Below are 15,271 nucleotides of genomic sequence, written 5' to 3' on the forward strand. Positions count from 1 at the left end.
CAGCGCCCCCTGTCTCAGGTTACCATAGAAACAACAAAGCAGCTGAAAGGGGAGTTAGCACTGCCCTGCAGGATGAAGCTGTTGGTCAATTTGCCAAAGCAGGAGATTGGCAGGAAGTCATGGTACCAACCACATGCAGGCCTCATTTATTTCCTCCCAATTACAGGCAGCCTGTAGGGGAAAAGTAAAGTGCCAGTACATTTGAACTGACGTGCACCGACCCACTGAGAGTGCTTGTTAGCACTCACCATATTCAGCATTTCCTCTCACTGATTGATAGAACAATGTATATATGGCAGACAGCAAATTCATTACAGCACATTAGCCAGACAGGCAGACAAATGCCCACAGGGGCAGAAAAGCTGTAAGGAATAAATAAAAACTTTATTTTAAAAAAAATCCCTTCTTTTTCCCCAGGCTATGGTGAGGTAGATTGCAGGAGTGGGTGATTGGAGGGGCGGGCAAAGAGAAGGGAATGCCAAGTAGGGGTGGGGAAGTTGATTAGCAGTCAAACACGCTCCTGGTACACTCAGGGTCATATTTAGATTTTGTATAATAACTGAACCTCTGCTTGTGTCTTTTCCCCACTGCTAAATGTAGTTATTTTCAAGAAAGAAAGAAACCCAATAAAATTCCAGATGATGATCTCCCAGTGCAGTCCTGGAATAGCACATCTGAAATGGGTGTTTGTCCATTTCATTCATTGTAAATTAGTGTCCCCTGGTTTAATACATTAAAAAACAAGCAAACTACTGTCAGCATTTATCAACTGCTACCACCGTGTGGCACTTGAGAGACCACAGTAATCTCCTATTCTGAGTAGAGGGAAATACAGTTGTATCAGCTGATAGCACTGTTTGGAAATTGCTGGTAAATGTTGACTTCTATAATGCACCACCACCACCAAAATAACACGGGTGAGTATGAACACTAGATATCAACCTCAAACTGATCCCGGTTGAGATGGGAGAACTGGACTAGGCATTATGGCCTCTAAGAGCCAGGGGGCTGTGGGAACAGTGGCAAAGGCAATCATCCCATGCCTGACTGCTCCTCCACTGCTATCGACTGGAGTTGAGTTTTGAAGGCTGCTCAGGACTTTTCCTACCATCAATGGAGGAGGAAAGGTAAGCCAGGAAAGCTGCCATAAAATGATCCACTGATAATGAGTATAATAGGGTGAATCAGGTAAACCCCAGGACCATTCCACTATCCATAGGGAAAGGGTTTGGCTTTTAAAGATCACCCACAGGTTCACGGTAAGGGGGCAGGCTTAGGTCAATAGAAAGCTGAGCCTAACTGTTTTGGCTCAGGTAAGGTGTTTTTGATCAGGGATGGGCCCAAAGAGGAGCCAGTTTACTAAGATTTACTTAAGATTACCTGCCCCTCTGTTAGGCTGTGTTAATTCCAGCAGCCTTTTTTCCTTTCCCTTCAGGATCTAAGTGAGTTAATTATATTATAAGACTATTTAAAAACCCAGCTTTCTACAGATAGCGCAGTATACTGAATTTTGCTTGATCAATGATTGTTGGTAATATAGGTACCTCAGAGAAGTCAGATGTTTTGTTTGATGGAATGTGTGTTCCCACTGGAAAAAATCCTTTGAATCCTGGATACTGTGGAACTGGCATATAGCACCACGAATAACTTGCCTGGGGCTCTTCTTGATAGTGTTTGTCCATCCGCTCCTGATCCTGTATCTTTCCTCAGAGCTGAAATTGTAGTCCAGTAAGTGCCTGCAACATAGCTTTAGTTCCTCCTATTCCACTATTAGCAGAGCTGAAAGAATCACTGTAGAAAACACAAAAATAAAATAGAAGCAGCAATTTAATTTATATCACAATGTAAGGCTACTACTGTGAAAGAACAGTTCCTTAAATAGAAAACCAAATTAATGTTATGGTGGTTAGAGTGCACCCATAAGGACACAATCCCTAATGTATTACTAAAAGATGAGAAGAAACAGTTGGCATTCAGTTAACAATCATGTTTGGAGTTTTGTGACTGACTTTGTTATTCTAAGGGAAGCCAGGTACTAGTCTCTTGGGATTATGTACAAAGGCAAGAAAGAAGTGGACATGTATGAACCTCAAAAGTGACTGCTGGGTTAATAAAACAGTCTGTTTTCTGTTCACCCACTCTTCCTCTCAGTGTGCAAGTACATTAAAATATGTCAAAAGGAAAGCCATTTGCTGGGGAGAAATAATTCAGCTAAAAGTCAAAATTTCCAGCTGGTGCATTGCCTTGGTGTGTATAAGTGCACTAACAAAGTGACCCACATATCTCACTGGATGAAAGTTGATATCCTCATTAAAGCAGAAACAAACACTTAAAATAGGAACAACTGCCAGTTAAAAAGAATAGAGCACAATTGATATATGCCTGCAGTTTTCCTTACTCGGTTTCCTACTTGTACTATAACAGCTATACTATATATATGTAAGTAACTTCTTGAAAAAAGCAATGAAGGCAAAGCTAATTCCATATGCGGTGTCCATTCTACTTTGCTAGAGGAATTTTATTGCTAATAGTCAAGTATATTATTGATCCATGTTTAGGGGGCAGGAAATCTTTTAAAGTCCACTTTATATGTAGTCACATACAAAATAGGGACCTACTCCTGCAAAACCCTGTTGTACAATAGTAATCCTTATAAATGTGCAATAGTCCTACAGAAATGAAGAGGACAATTCATAGGAGCATGTAAGTATTACTCACATAAGGATTTACAGGATCAGCATCATAGACTTTAAAATAATGTTATCTAAATGGCTTCTACTGACTTGCCCCAGGAAATTCAGAATTAATGCTTCAAGTCCATCTTTAATGCACTCTGGTGGGTCTAAGTATTGCAACATGCCTGATATGTGAGATCAAGTCACCCACTGTTTGTTCCACTGTTTGATGGAGGGCAATATTAGATGAAAGATCAAGCAAAATGGGGACAAATTTCACACTGTGCAGTAAGCAGCCTTTTTGTTTTTTTAAATTAGCTTTAAATAATATTAATTAATAAATTATTTCATTTGAAAAAAAGGGAAGAAAGAAAGAAATCTGTGAGAGACATGTATGAAATTTGACAATTTCCAAAAATCTGTATTAATAACCAAATAGGAGCCATTAGAGTCTACCATCTAAATATGAATATAGGCAATGTTCCAAATGTATATCCTCAGGACTTTTTAAAATGTGCATTATTTATCTCAAGCTCATAACTCCTTCCCCCATTATGCAAATACTTACTTAGGGTCTTTTGAAAAATGCATTTTATGAACCTATTAGACTATAATAGCTCTTAAGTAGCTGTTATGAGCTAGCATGTCAATATATATCCAGGAACTTTAAAAATGTTTTAAAGCATTATATAGAACATTACTATTTATTATTGTTACTATAGGTTCAGTGAAAGACAGCCTGGTAACTGTTGTGCACTTTTCTCTCACTGAGGTTTCATCCTTCTCAGTTTATTTGACATTGGCTAAAGTGAACCCATAACAAGGGCATACTTGGTTGAACTGTAATGTAAGAATTTAAGCACTGCTCCTACAAGTGGTTCCGTGAAGGTGGACACGGAGACCCACTGAAGTCAGTGGAGCCTTGCCCACTTGGAATAAGCTGCAAGATCAAGGTCTTCCTTTCTTCTCCTTTGGTGCCAAAAAATAAATGAATTGAGTCTCAAAACAGGATGCTGCAAAAGTTCCATATTTCAGCTGGGGACCAGTGATTTAGATAACTTGCCCCAAGTGTCAAAGGAAGCCTGCATGGAGCTGAGAATAAAATCATGTGGCATCTCTTGGCTCCCAGGGCTGTGCCTTAGCCACAAGTACTAATGGCTTGTGCAGCTGAACACAGCCCAGTGCCACCAACAAAGAAGAGAAAATAAACCCTGTTTCCTTTTTATTGCATTACTTTTATCCTGAAGGCATTCATGTTCTTTTGGTCCTTAATATGAGAAATTCTATCATGTATTCCTTGAACATCCAAAATTCCCTTTCAGTTCAATGGGATTTGGGGGCTTATTATGAACACAGAATGAGGCACTAAGGGTGAAAATCTATCCCCCTCCTTGACAGCCTTGTAGGCCCTGCCCCACTTGCAGCAGTAACAGCGCCATGCTTCTGCACAGAGGAGGCTGAATGTGGGGATACTGCTCAGAGGGTGCACACTCTGGGCCTGCTCCTGCTCCCAGTGACTTCACAGAGAGATGGATCAGACCCTCTGTTCACAGCATGCAGCCTGGCTCCAGCATGAAGTCCCTATGCAGCACCATGCACGAGGTGGGACATAAGAAACAAAGAGGTGGGTTAGAGGAACCTTTTCTGTGCAGATCTTCTCTTCCTTGTACCGCAGGGCTGAGATGGCCACATAAGGCTACAGAGACACTACTTCAGTCACTGAGCTATAATAGCCTGTGCAGAGTGGCTATACAGTCACTCTGCAACCCATTAGAGTCTCTCCTCCCAACCCCACGACTTATATGCCCAGGGCCTAGATGAGTTAATCAGGCTGGGTACTGGATATGAGCCCCAGTGAGTGCTGAGGAGTCCGCATTATGCAAAGTAACATAAGTGGCTGCAAGAACTCCTTCCTGGGCTCTGCAATCTTGTATCAATGTGGATATCACTATTGCAGTGCAGACGCATGCAGATAAAACTACCTCTCTAGTGTGCTAAAAATGTTACTGGATATGCAGAATAGTAGTTCTTCTAAACAAAGGAACTTAGTCATTTTCATTTATTTTTCCCCTTCAAAAATGCCCCAAGGCAGTCATCTATTTCAGTTAATGGTAACCTGAAAATGAGTATATATATATGAACTATAGGAACACAAAAGGCATCTAAACCCACAAACATTATTTTTGTACACACCAACTCAGCCGAATAAATTTCTTCACATTTCATTGGAACTCTTGGTTAACTCTTTGTATGCCAAGTTTTGACAGAGTTATATGCCAATGGAATTGCATTTGTATTATAGAATGCTCTCTTACAATGGAAGGGAAGGAGGACAGTAACATACAACTGCAACAGATGTAAAAGAATCTCAAGTATTTTTTCAATTTTAAAAAGTTACATTTGTTTCAAGGTTTTTCCACCCCCCAAAAGTCATAAAAGTAAAAATTAACTTCAAACATATAAAGTATTTAACCGCTATTACTAAAAATTACTTTCAGAATTTGTTCCAATATGTTATTAGTAACAAAACAAAGTTAAAAAAACCCAGCCATCTAATACTGGGTTGTTCCACATTTCAGAGTGGGAGGTGGGGGGGAAGGGGCGGACTGGAATTGTTAAGCCTTTTTTCAATTTTTTTTTTCTTTTTTAGTTGAAATTTAGAACTTTTCAAAATTATCTGACTAGCTCCACTGGTCAAGGAAATTCCAAGATTAAAAAAAGAAAAAAACGAATGTGAAAATGGAGTTCAGGTTGAGAATACATATCATTAACTGAATGGTAAAAGACCTTGCAGGGATTCAGAATTAAGGTTACACTTCAAAGAAAGCTCAACATGTTCACTTATGCAAATGCAGAGTTAAAGAATCTAGACAGACTTAACTCTGCCCTGTTGTGATACCATGCTATAAACATAAACATGATTAAGGCATTTTAGTGTCTGTGATCCCGGATTAGATGAAGCTGATTTTTAAAGACACACTAGGGCTTCTTCATATTTTTCCCCTTATGGTGTTATATGAGATACCAACTTCCTGAATTCAAAACTGGCAAGACAGTCACTGACGGAGCCAACTTTGCAACTGGGATGGGAGGGTGGGAGTTGTGCACAGAGGTTTTGGGGGATCTGGGACAAAATCTGAAACTGAGGCTGCCCACCCTTCCAAAAAATGTATCACTGAGAGGAGGCTTATGGGGGGGGAGGGGCAGGAGGAGGATGCCTTGCATTCACTACACAGCAATGACTCAGCTCCTGTCCCATGGGGCTGGACTTGGCTTCCTGCTCAGGATGTTGAGACCTGGCACGCAGGATCACAGCACCACTCAGGTGTCCTGGCCACCCCTCAATCATGATGGAGGGATCTAGGGGCTGAGTCTGTGGTGCTATGACCCCACATACCTGGTCACAACACCACGCGGTTTGGGGGCTCTCTCAAACAGGGGAGCTTTGGACAAACTGCTGCTTTTGCCACACCTCTGGCCAGCCTTGGGTAGGGGGTGCAATGGTCATTGGTGGTGCCACTAACCCCCCACAGCAACACCCTCCACTCCAGCTCCATAACCCTAATCCTGGTCCGGTGCAGAGGGGAGGCCTTGAGGGAAGGGGGCAATGGAAAGTGATCCCATCTTTCAGTCTATCAGCCCCCTTTTAGCTCCCTACTGGTTTTAAGTAAAAGTTTTTACATAACGCAAAGCCTGGCATATGTGTTTTACTTCCACTCAGAGTAAAACAGAAGATGGAGATATTTTGTAAGAAAAAATGTATCTTTACAAAAGACTATGGGAGACAAGTCAGATGAGCTCCACTACTAAACAATGGAGATAATGAATAAGTGGGCTAGCCTGAAACTGGATAGGATAATGCACTGAATTGGAATTTCAACAATAATGTTTAAAATGTAGATGGGAAAGAGAAGAGTGAGAGCTAGTCAGAAAATCAAGTATGACCTTGAATTACAATATAGCGGGGAGGAAAGAACAATAGTGAGATTTTGGGTTATATTTCCAAAGGCATCAAATTATGGATCAGGCAATATCCTTTCTCTCTACAGCACTGTTGAGATTGAATTTACTACTACATATAGCTCTGAGCATCGCATAGCACAAAAATGGAAATTATATGAAAAAGAATAACAGCAAGCATTGCTAAGGAGTCAGGGGACTGATTTATAAGAATTAAATGACAAATGAGTGAGATGCATAATAGTCCACAAATAGGTAAAAGGCGTAAATACTGAGGAAGAAGATGAAATGTTTATAATAATACAAGAGATTATCACTGGTCATGATTAGTATATTAAGAATGTTAAACAGGTAGAATACCATGAAACATTCTTGACAGTTTACAGAGTAGCAGCCGTGTTAGTCTGTATTCGCAAAAAGAAAAGGAGTACTTATGGTACCTTAGAGACTAACAAATTTATTTGAGCATAAGCTTTCGTGAACGACAGCTCACTTCACTGGATGCATTCCAGTGAATCTTAAAAGACAGTGATTGTGTCCCAAAGAAAGTCCCATAATTTGAGTCCTTTAAAACTAGACTTGGCAAAGTACTAGTACAGCTACTGGACAATAGGTCATGAATCTGTATTAGCAGGGGATGGACAAAATGACCTATCAGGTCTTTTTCCTCTCTAACATCTTTGAGCCCATAAAGTTCTAAGTCAGATGTTTGCATCTCTTGTCCATGTAATCAGGAATGCTCAGTGTAGCCACAGGGAGAGCTGGAAAGGTGAGGGTAGTCTTATACAGTTATCTGATATAAGTCAGAAGAAACCCATAATAGTTAAAAATTCTTTTTATACAGTAATTATAAATATCGTTTTCTTTTCAGGGCTTAGGATGGAAAACTGAATGGAAAACTGGACTTTAAGGACATGGATAAAGAACAGTACATGAAGAAGTTATTATTGCAGATGGATCAGGATGGAATTATTGCAGATGGATGCAGAAGAAAATGACATTGAAGATATTCCCCTGCTATCAACAAAAACTAGTAACAGAGTTTGATGCATAATCAGTGGTCTTGTTTCCTCCTACTCTTCACCAAGTAACAAATATTTGAAGTCAGAATCCTAACGAAGGCTCGTTGTTCTTCAGCTCTTCCATGATAATCTCTTTATCTCCTCCCTGCATTACGGTGCCCAGATACTGAAAGAAAAAATTCAGAGCCAAGGAACATCAGCAGTAGTAGTCTGATTTGAAGGTGTTGTGGAAGGTGAATATATTGGTGATACTATAACCTGCTTTTAGTCATGAATTAATGTCAGATTAAATAATGATTAATAGTACTTAGTTCTTATGTGCACCAGTAAAAGTACTGCAACTAGCTATAACATCTGGCCACCTGGATAATATAACCCATAGATTTCACCCAGTGATTGCTACATGAACACTTTGTTCAAACACAACCCATAGGTTTGTTCAGTTTGTCCCCCCTTCATAGTTAACATGTGTATGAAGGAGACAGTGAGATGATTAGGGCTGCTGTACTAATAGTGTGGGGATAAAATGCAGCTTTACAGCTCCTTTTAATTAAATACAGGGTGTCTTTGCCCTGCTTTCAGGGTGTGGCGCTGTGATAGTGGCTTGGATTCAAGCAAGCTGGCTGAAGCTCAAAGCAGGAATGATGCATGTATGGGCCAAAGGAAGAATGTGACAGAAGTCGCTTGTGCTGGAATCCAAAACTCTGAGAAGATTCAAACAGCTACTATTTTTAAAAAAGAGGTCAGCTTGCCAGAGAAGTGTTTCCTTCTTTCCACACAAATATGAAATAGATGGAATACAGGCTGTTCTGATGTGTACTTCCAGAGCCCTCACCCCCCACCAATACCACTACCCCATTATTATTATTTGTATTTCCATGAAGCCTAGGAGCCCCAGTCATGCACCAGGACCCCATTGTGTTAGGCACTGTACATATCCCGCTGTCAACTATTTGATTAAAGACAAATTTAACAAATGATTGAGGAGTGAGGCAATTTCAGACCATTCTTTACAAAGCCTCCTGGGGTGCATAAACTCCAGACTGCCACATAAACTGGGCTGCCCACCACCCTGACCAATTCTGGGGCTCCCTCTTCCCTCCCTAGTGCACAAGGGGAAAGGGAAGCAGAGAACCAGCACTCACACTCAGTCTGTAGGGAAGGAATTGCTGAAGTGGCGGGAGGCTCATGTGTCTCAGTCTCCTTTTCTGCCCCTGCTGGGGTTGAAGAGGGAGCCCAAAATCTTCATCACCCCTTACAGCTTCAGCAGGGGGGCAGAATCAAGATGGGGATGGGTTTATTTTCTTTTAAATTAAAACAACAAAAAAGGGTACCTGTGGTGGTTGGGAAGCATTACTTGTGCCGTGAGTATCGTTGCCTAGGGAGATTGTAGAATCTCCATCACAGGAGATTTTTAAGAACAGGTAAGACAAACACCTGTCAGGGAGGGGCTAGATAGTATTTAGTCCTGCCTTGAGTGCAGGGAACTAGATGACCCCTCGAGGTCCCTTCCAGTTCTATGATTCTATGATTCAATCTCCCCCATACTCAGTCACCTAGGGAAGACCCCCATTGGGCCCACAACAGCAATAAGTTTTTCAACAGTGCGTACTCAATAGCTTCTCCTTGCAGCACACCAATTTATGGACTCCGACCATCTGCTTTTCTGTATTTTCTCTTTACTTGTTTGACTACGGGTTTTTCTGTGGTGCTTGTTGACATACTATATGAGTGCCACACAAACATTAGCTGGTTTCAGAGTAGCAGCCGTGTTAGTCTGTATTCGCAAAAAGAAAAGGAGTACTTGTGGCACCTTAGAGTCTCTAAGGTGCCACAAGTACTCCTTTTCTTTTTACAAACATTAGCAAATTTAATCCTCATAATACCCCTTTTGATCCAGGGAAAAGTTATTATCTCCATTTTACTAATGAAAAATTGAGGCATAGAGAGAGATTTAGGGCCTGGTTTGTTTTACAGAAGAGCAAAGCATCTAAAACTCCATCTGAAGTCAGTGGGAGTTTGGGGATCTCTGCTTTGGTGCTCAGCACCTCATGAAATCAAGTTTTAAGTGCTCAGGTTCTCACAGGGAGCTCAGAGCAGGGAACAGAACTCAGATCTCCTGAGCCTCAGACCAGTGCCACAATCAAAAGACACTCCTTCTCCCCTTCAAACAAACGAGACAAGTAACATAGCAGGTGAATATTAGCCTTTAGAGCTGGTCAGAAAATGTCCCCAACCCCCAAAAAAGGCAAGGAAAATTCAAATTTTCAAAAAATTCAACCACTCCCTATAATCCCAATATGACAGTCTGCAGTGGGATTTTCAAAAGAGCCTTAGTGTCTTCAGAGTCATGTCCCACTACTGACCATCAATGGGACTCATGCCTCTAGGTCATTTAGATGTTTCTGAAAATTCCACCCCTAATTTCTATTCCTATTTTCAGGCTCATTGGCAGATTCAGCAGTTACAGTACTGAGCAGCCCAGGGACTGATTTCAAGGAGTATTTTAGCAGGACAACTGCCTTGGGGGTGATTTAGGGCCTGATGTCAATCAATAAGTGCTGAGTGCCCTCAACTCCTGTTGAACTCACCAGGAGCAGAGGGTACTTAGCACCTTCCTGGAAGTGCTCAGTTCCTCACAGGATCTGGTCCCTAATCCCTCATGTTACTTCACTCTAGAGCCCTCTATGGGTACCTCTATACAGCATTTTGGAGTCAGCCTGATCCCAATCCCCTCCCTAGACTTCAGAGCCCAGGTTCCAGCCTAAGCCTCCCCTTCAAAGTGCTGTCTACATAGCTATTTTCAGAGCACTCGAAGGAACCCTGCTAGCCCAAGTCTGTCAACCCAGGCTGGGAGGCTGACTCCAAAATAATGTGTAGACATACCCTAGCAGGTTCAAGATGGAAATGAAGACAGCACAAAAGCAGCCTCTATTTTAAAAAGTTGTCTAATGCTCAATAAGTTCTGTTCCTAATTATACCAATAAAGCAGACAGGGAACCTGAATTTTATACAAAGAAGTCTCCAAAAACATCCATAGCTGGTGCCGGATATTGGATGTGCAGCAAACTTCTGGTCCAGATATTAATATTAAATCAGTCCCTTTGATATGAACAACAGTTTTCTTAATTTGGGAGGAATCTATACCTGCTGGGATTTAAACCCATGGATCCAAAAAAAGTAGATCTAATAATTAACAGTAGTACTACCAATTATCATCTTTGCAAGCCACAAGAGGGCAAGATCATCAAACTCAGATGTTTAATTTGAGTGGCACAATTTCAGTCCTCTAGAAATTATTGCTCAGTTCTACTTGGAATTAAGCAAATTACACCAGCAGTCCAATGATTAATGATGCAGCTCTTTTATTTATCTTGTCATTTTTCCCCATTTCTATAATGCACTAATCAATACTGCCATGGGCGGCCGGTGAACTGGCCGTTGGGGGAGGCTAGCTCCCGGCCCCTCTCTTTGTGTCCGAGGCCCTGCCCCTCCTCTTCCCCTTCTGCCACTCTCCCCCACCCCATAGGAGCCCAGAGCACCCCCACCTCAATGACCCCAACCCCCAACTCCCCAGCCCCAGTGTGCTAGGTAGTGTGGCCACAGCTCCCCCGGCCCAGGTGAGCCATCCTTGAATACCTCTTAACATCCATGTAAAAAAATATAACATCATGTATGTTAAAACAACCTAGAAAGGCAGACTACCAAGTTCAAAGAACTTCCCAAATCGTAACAGAAGTTAATCCCACCCCCAAAACAAATCTTTATCAAAAGCCTCAGTAAACACTTAGGACTACATTGTTTCCTGACTCAACATGGGCTTATGGGGATCAGGGCACAAGCAGCCCTCCCTCTCCTGCCCCCTGTGCAGTGCACTATTGCAGTCAATAAATTAATGGGAACACAAGGACTGCTTCATCCTAGTGCCTGGGGATCCAAAGAAGGTAAGGAAGGCCCCACGCATCCCCCTCCATACTGGCTGGCAAAGCTTACCTGCCAGAGGGAGCGGGCTGCCTCATTTTAAGGGATGGTGCAGCATGCATGCTTCCCATGTAATTTGGGCTGTGTTGGGATAGATTACGATTCCGGAACACATGTGGGGCTAGGCAGTTGCCAGCACAGACCCTGTGTATTTGCAGAATCTGTCCCTTACATAGGCCTTGTAACATGTGTTGAAGTCAGGATCTTTCAGATCGGGCTGGTGGGGGTGGGTGCAACTGTTGAGTGAAGAGCCCATTAATGAGAACAAATTGCTCTTAGTCCCCAGGTGTAAGGGTTCTGGGCTGTCAGAAACAACCATGCTTTGCCAGGCTCAACTTCCTCCAAATGTATGTAAAACAGTATTGCTAACCCCAAGCATTCAAAAATTGAGTCAAGTCCCAAAATTATGAGATTGGTTTAAAAATCATGAGAATTTAAAAAATAATACATTTGGGTTTCTTTTTAGTTGCCTTCTGGTTTTAGAGCCTCTAGGGTTCACATTTTCCAGCTTTTCTCTGCAATCATGAGGGCTAGAAACTTACTTTTTTAAAAAAGGAAAGCTGACATTCTGTTGTGTTCACACGATTCCCAGAAAATACAAAATACTGCACGATTTGTGAGAATACTGTGAGATTTGGCATCTCTGTGATTAATTTTATCAAAGTGCCAGGACTGGTTTGCAGCTCTTGGACAAAAAATGAAGACTAACTGTTAAAATGTTCAGCTGTTTAGCAGTTCTTTTATAGCATGAGACTTCATTACAGGAGAAACTCCTTCTGGAGTAAGGGTATCAAACTAAGACATGCTGATGCTTTTGAAGCTGGAGTAGCAGCAGTGAAGGTGCAATGGTGCCAAAACCAGGTCCCGAGCGCAGGCGGGGGCAGAAAAATTCCATTGTTCCTGTATTTTGGGCAGCTAACCCTACTGACAAGTATGCCATAAAAAATAAAACAGTCACCACCACAAACCCATCTGCCAGAGGCTACCATTTAGCACATGTGAAATTAGATGAAGAGCCTGAAAATTCTCTCAACAATTAGCATGAATTGTATAATATGTTAAATTATGTTAAATAAGCGACATTAAACAAACATTAAGGTTGCAAACCAGTTAGGAAATGCCTGAATTAATTTGTCTGTGCAAACTTAGTTCAGACCTCCTGCACTGCTGTAGCGCTTCAGTGAAGGTGCTACTACACACAGGGGTGGTGGAAAAATGTATATAGTGGGGGTGCTGAGAACCATTGAACCAAATTGTGAACCCTGTATATGATGGAAACCACATCAAGACAGGGGGTGCAGCAGCATCCCCAGCACCCCTAGTTCCAGCACCTATGACTACGCCAATGGGAGAGCTTTTCCCGTTGGCATAGTTAATTCACCCCGGCAAGAAGTGGTAGCTATGTTGATGGGAGAAGCCCTTCTATCAATATAGTGCTGTCTACACTGGGGGTTAAGTTGGTCTAACTGCATCACTCAAGGGTGTGGCTTTTTCACTCCCCTGAGGGACATAGTTATACCAATATAAGTTTATAGTATAGACCTGGCCACAGTCTTTAATTACATGATAATTTTCCCTACAGGACCTCTGTCTCATTCAGGGCACAGCATCGACTATGCTCAATAAATAGGTTGCTACTACATTTTTCTTTTTGTCCTTATTATTCAATATATGGCCACATGCCTTATTTACTGTAAAACATCCAAAGCCTGCACTGAATAAAAATGTATTAATTTCTTCATGGGTGCTTATCACCATAGCATGTAAGAGTTTCACAAACTTTAATGAATTTATCTTCACACTATCCCTGCAAAGTAAGGTGGTGTTAGTAACGCCATTGCACAAGTGGGGAACCAAGACAAAGGATTCATTATCAAAATTGGCCATTACTTCTGGGTACCCAGGTTGAGATGCCTAGGAGCTGATTTTTCACAGTACTTAGTATCTGTAGGTCACTTTATATGTTCAAAGCACAAGCTCTTGTTGACTTCAGCCACTGTTGTATGTGTTCAGCACTTCTGCAAAAATGAGGAACCCAAAAATGAGAAACACAATTAGTGGTCACCTGTGAAAAGTTTTAAAAGATCGAATGCCATCCTGGATAATAGGATTCTACTTCCTTCACCACAAGGTCATCCTTTTTCCTCCTGCAGTTCCTGCTTCATTCACTGCACACCTTCCAACTTCTGCAACAAATGCAGCAGGGGTTCTATAGACAACACTCTCTCTACAACCTTGATTTATTCTCAAAACACTATCCATTGAGTACAGGAAATAAAGCAGGGCTCTTCTGTGATTAATAGTGTGTGACCATATAGTTAAAGATGGTATCATAATGGATGCACCTGAGGGGGGAAAAGTAAACTTGGTGGGCTACCTTAATGTGGTCATTTCCTAACTATTGTGTGGTTGACTTTGCAACCAGTTTTCTTCCCTATTACGCTGGTGACATACCAGAAGGGGAAACATTGACAGCACAGGAGAGACAGTCTCCCTGCTCTTGTTTCTGATGACTGGAACACCACAGTGGCTCCTGGCAGCCAGTAGGAGCAACTGCAGTAAAAGTAAAACTGAGCAAGCCTCTACAAGCTTACGCTGAAACATGCTCAGTGGCTCTGTGGTTATGGCGCATACTCAGTGAAGATTGAATCAGAGAATTTTGCTCCCACCCTCTAACAAGAGTCTACAGATCATATGAAAAATCTCTGAAAAATCATTTATAACTTAGTCAAGTTTGGGTGGATTTCACCTGGACAGCAGCCTTCTGATTCCAGGACAACCCCCCTCCCAAGTTTCAATTCCAAGAGCTGTATGCAGTGTAGTTCTAGCCATGTCAGTCCTAGGATATTAGAGAGACAAGATGGGTGAAGTAATAGCATTTATTGGACTAACTTCTGTTGGTGAGAGAGACGGGCTTTCAAGCCACAAAAGCTCTTCTTCAGGTCTGGGAAAGGTACTGAAGAAGAGTTCTGTGTAGCAAAAAAGCTTGTCCATTCCAAGAGTTGTAAGAATTTTTTAACATTGGCAAAACACAACAATTTTCAGAGACAGCAGTACCATTTTGTGGGAAACATTCAAAAAAAAAAAGCAGACTCAGGAAGAGACCTGGCATGAAAAATTTCAGCCCCATATGATTCAGCAAAATTACAAGTAACTGAAAGTAGTGTGTGTTATAATGGGAAGTTTTAAGCAACCTTAACAATAAATGTTGCTGCCAGCTTCATCTCTAGTATACTTTTTTTCTTTTTAAATATCTTTTGATCAATCCCAGCTGATATTTGGGTAGTAGCATTTGGAGGTATCGAGCTATTTCCCAGTATATTTAATTGAATTCTGGTTTAACAACTATTGGTAGCAAATGCAACTATAGTATATGAGGGTGAACTGTCCTGGCAAGTGCATTCTCTATTGATATTTTTCATGCCTGCATGAGACCTTTTTTCTCCCTCAAGCTACGTGACAGTAGGATCAAGAGGATAAGTGAATGGAATTGCAGTTCTCAGTCACATTGCCATGTAAATAATAATCATACATACTTACTTTCTACATTCTGAGTTAATATTCCTTCAGATACCATCTCCCTAAAAATTCGGTCCTAGGTATTAAACAATTGTAAAAATAGATGATTTTCTT

General features: G+C 41.5%; 1 protein-coding gene across 2 annotated transcripts in view; it reads right to left on the reverse strand.

Moving 5' to 3' along the window:
• TFEC (transcription factor EC) overlaps window positions 1-15,271 on the reverse strand; it is a 209,602-nt gene that overhangs the window by 161,177 nt on the left and 33,154 nt on the right. For both annotated transcript variants that reach the window (XM_043495354.1, XM_043495357.1), the window contains exon 2: window positions 1,545-1,791. In XM_043495354.1, coding sequence (XP_043351289.1) covers window positions 1,545-1,682 — 138 coding nt within the window. In that variant the 5' untranslated portion in view covers window positions 1,683-1,791. The remainder of the gene's footprint in view (window positions 1-1,544; window positions 1,792-15,271) is intronic.

Source organism: Dermochelys coriacea, chromosome 1, assembly GCF_009764565.3.
Source record: "Dermochelys coriacea isolate rDerCor1 chromosome 1, rDerCor1.pri.v4, whole genome shotgun sequence".
NCBI classification, from domain to species: domain Eukaryota; kingdom Metazoa; phylum Chordata; order Testudines; family Dermochelyidae; genus Dermochelys; species Dermochelys coriacea.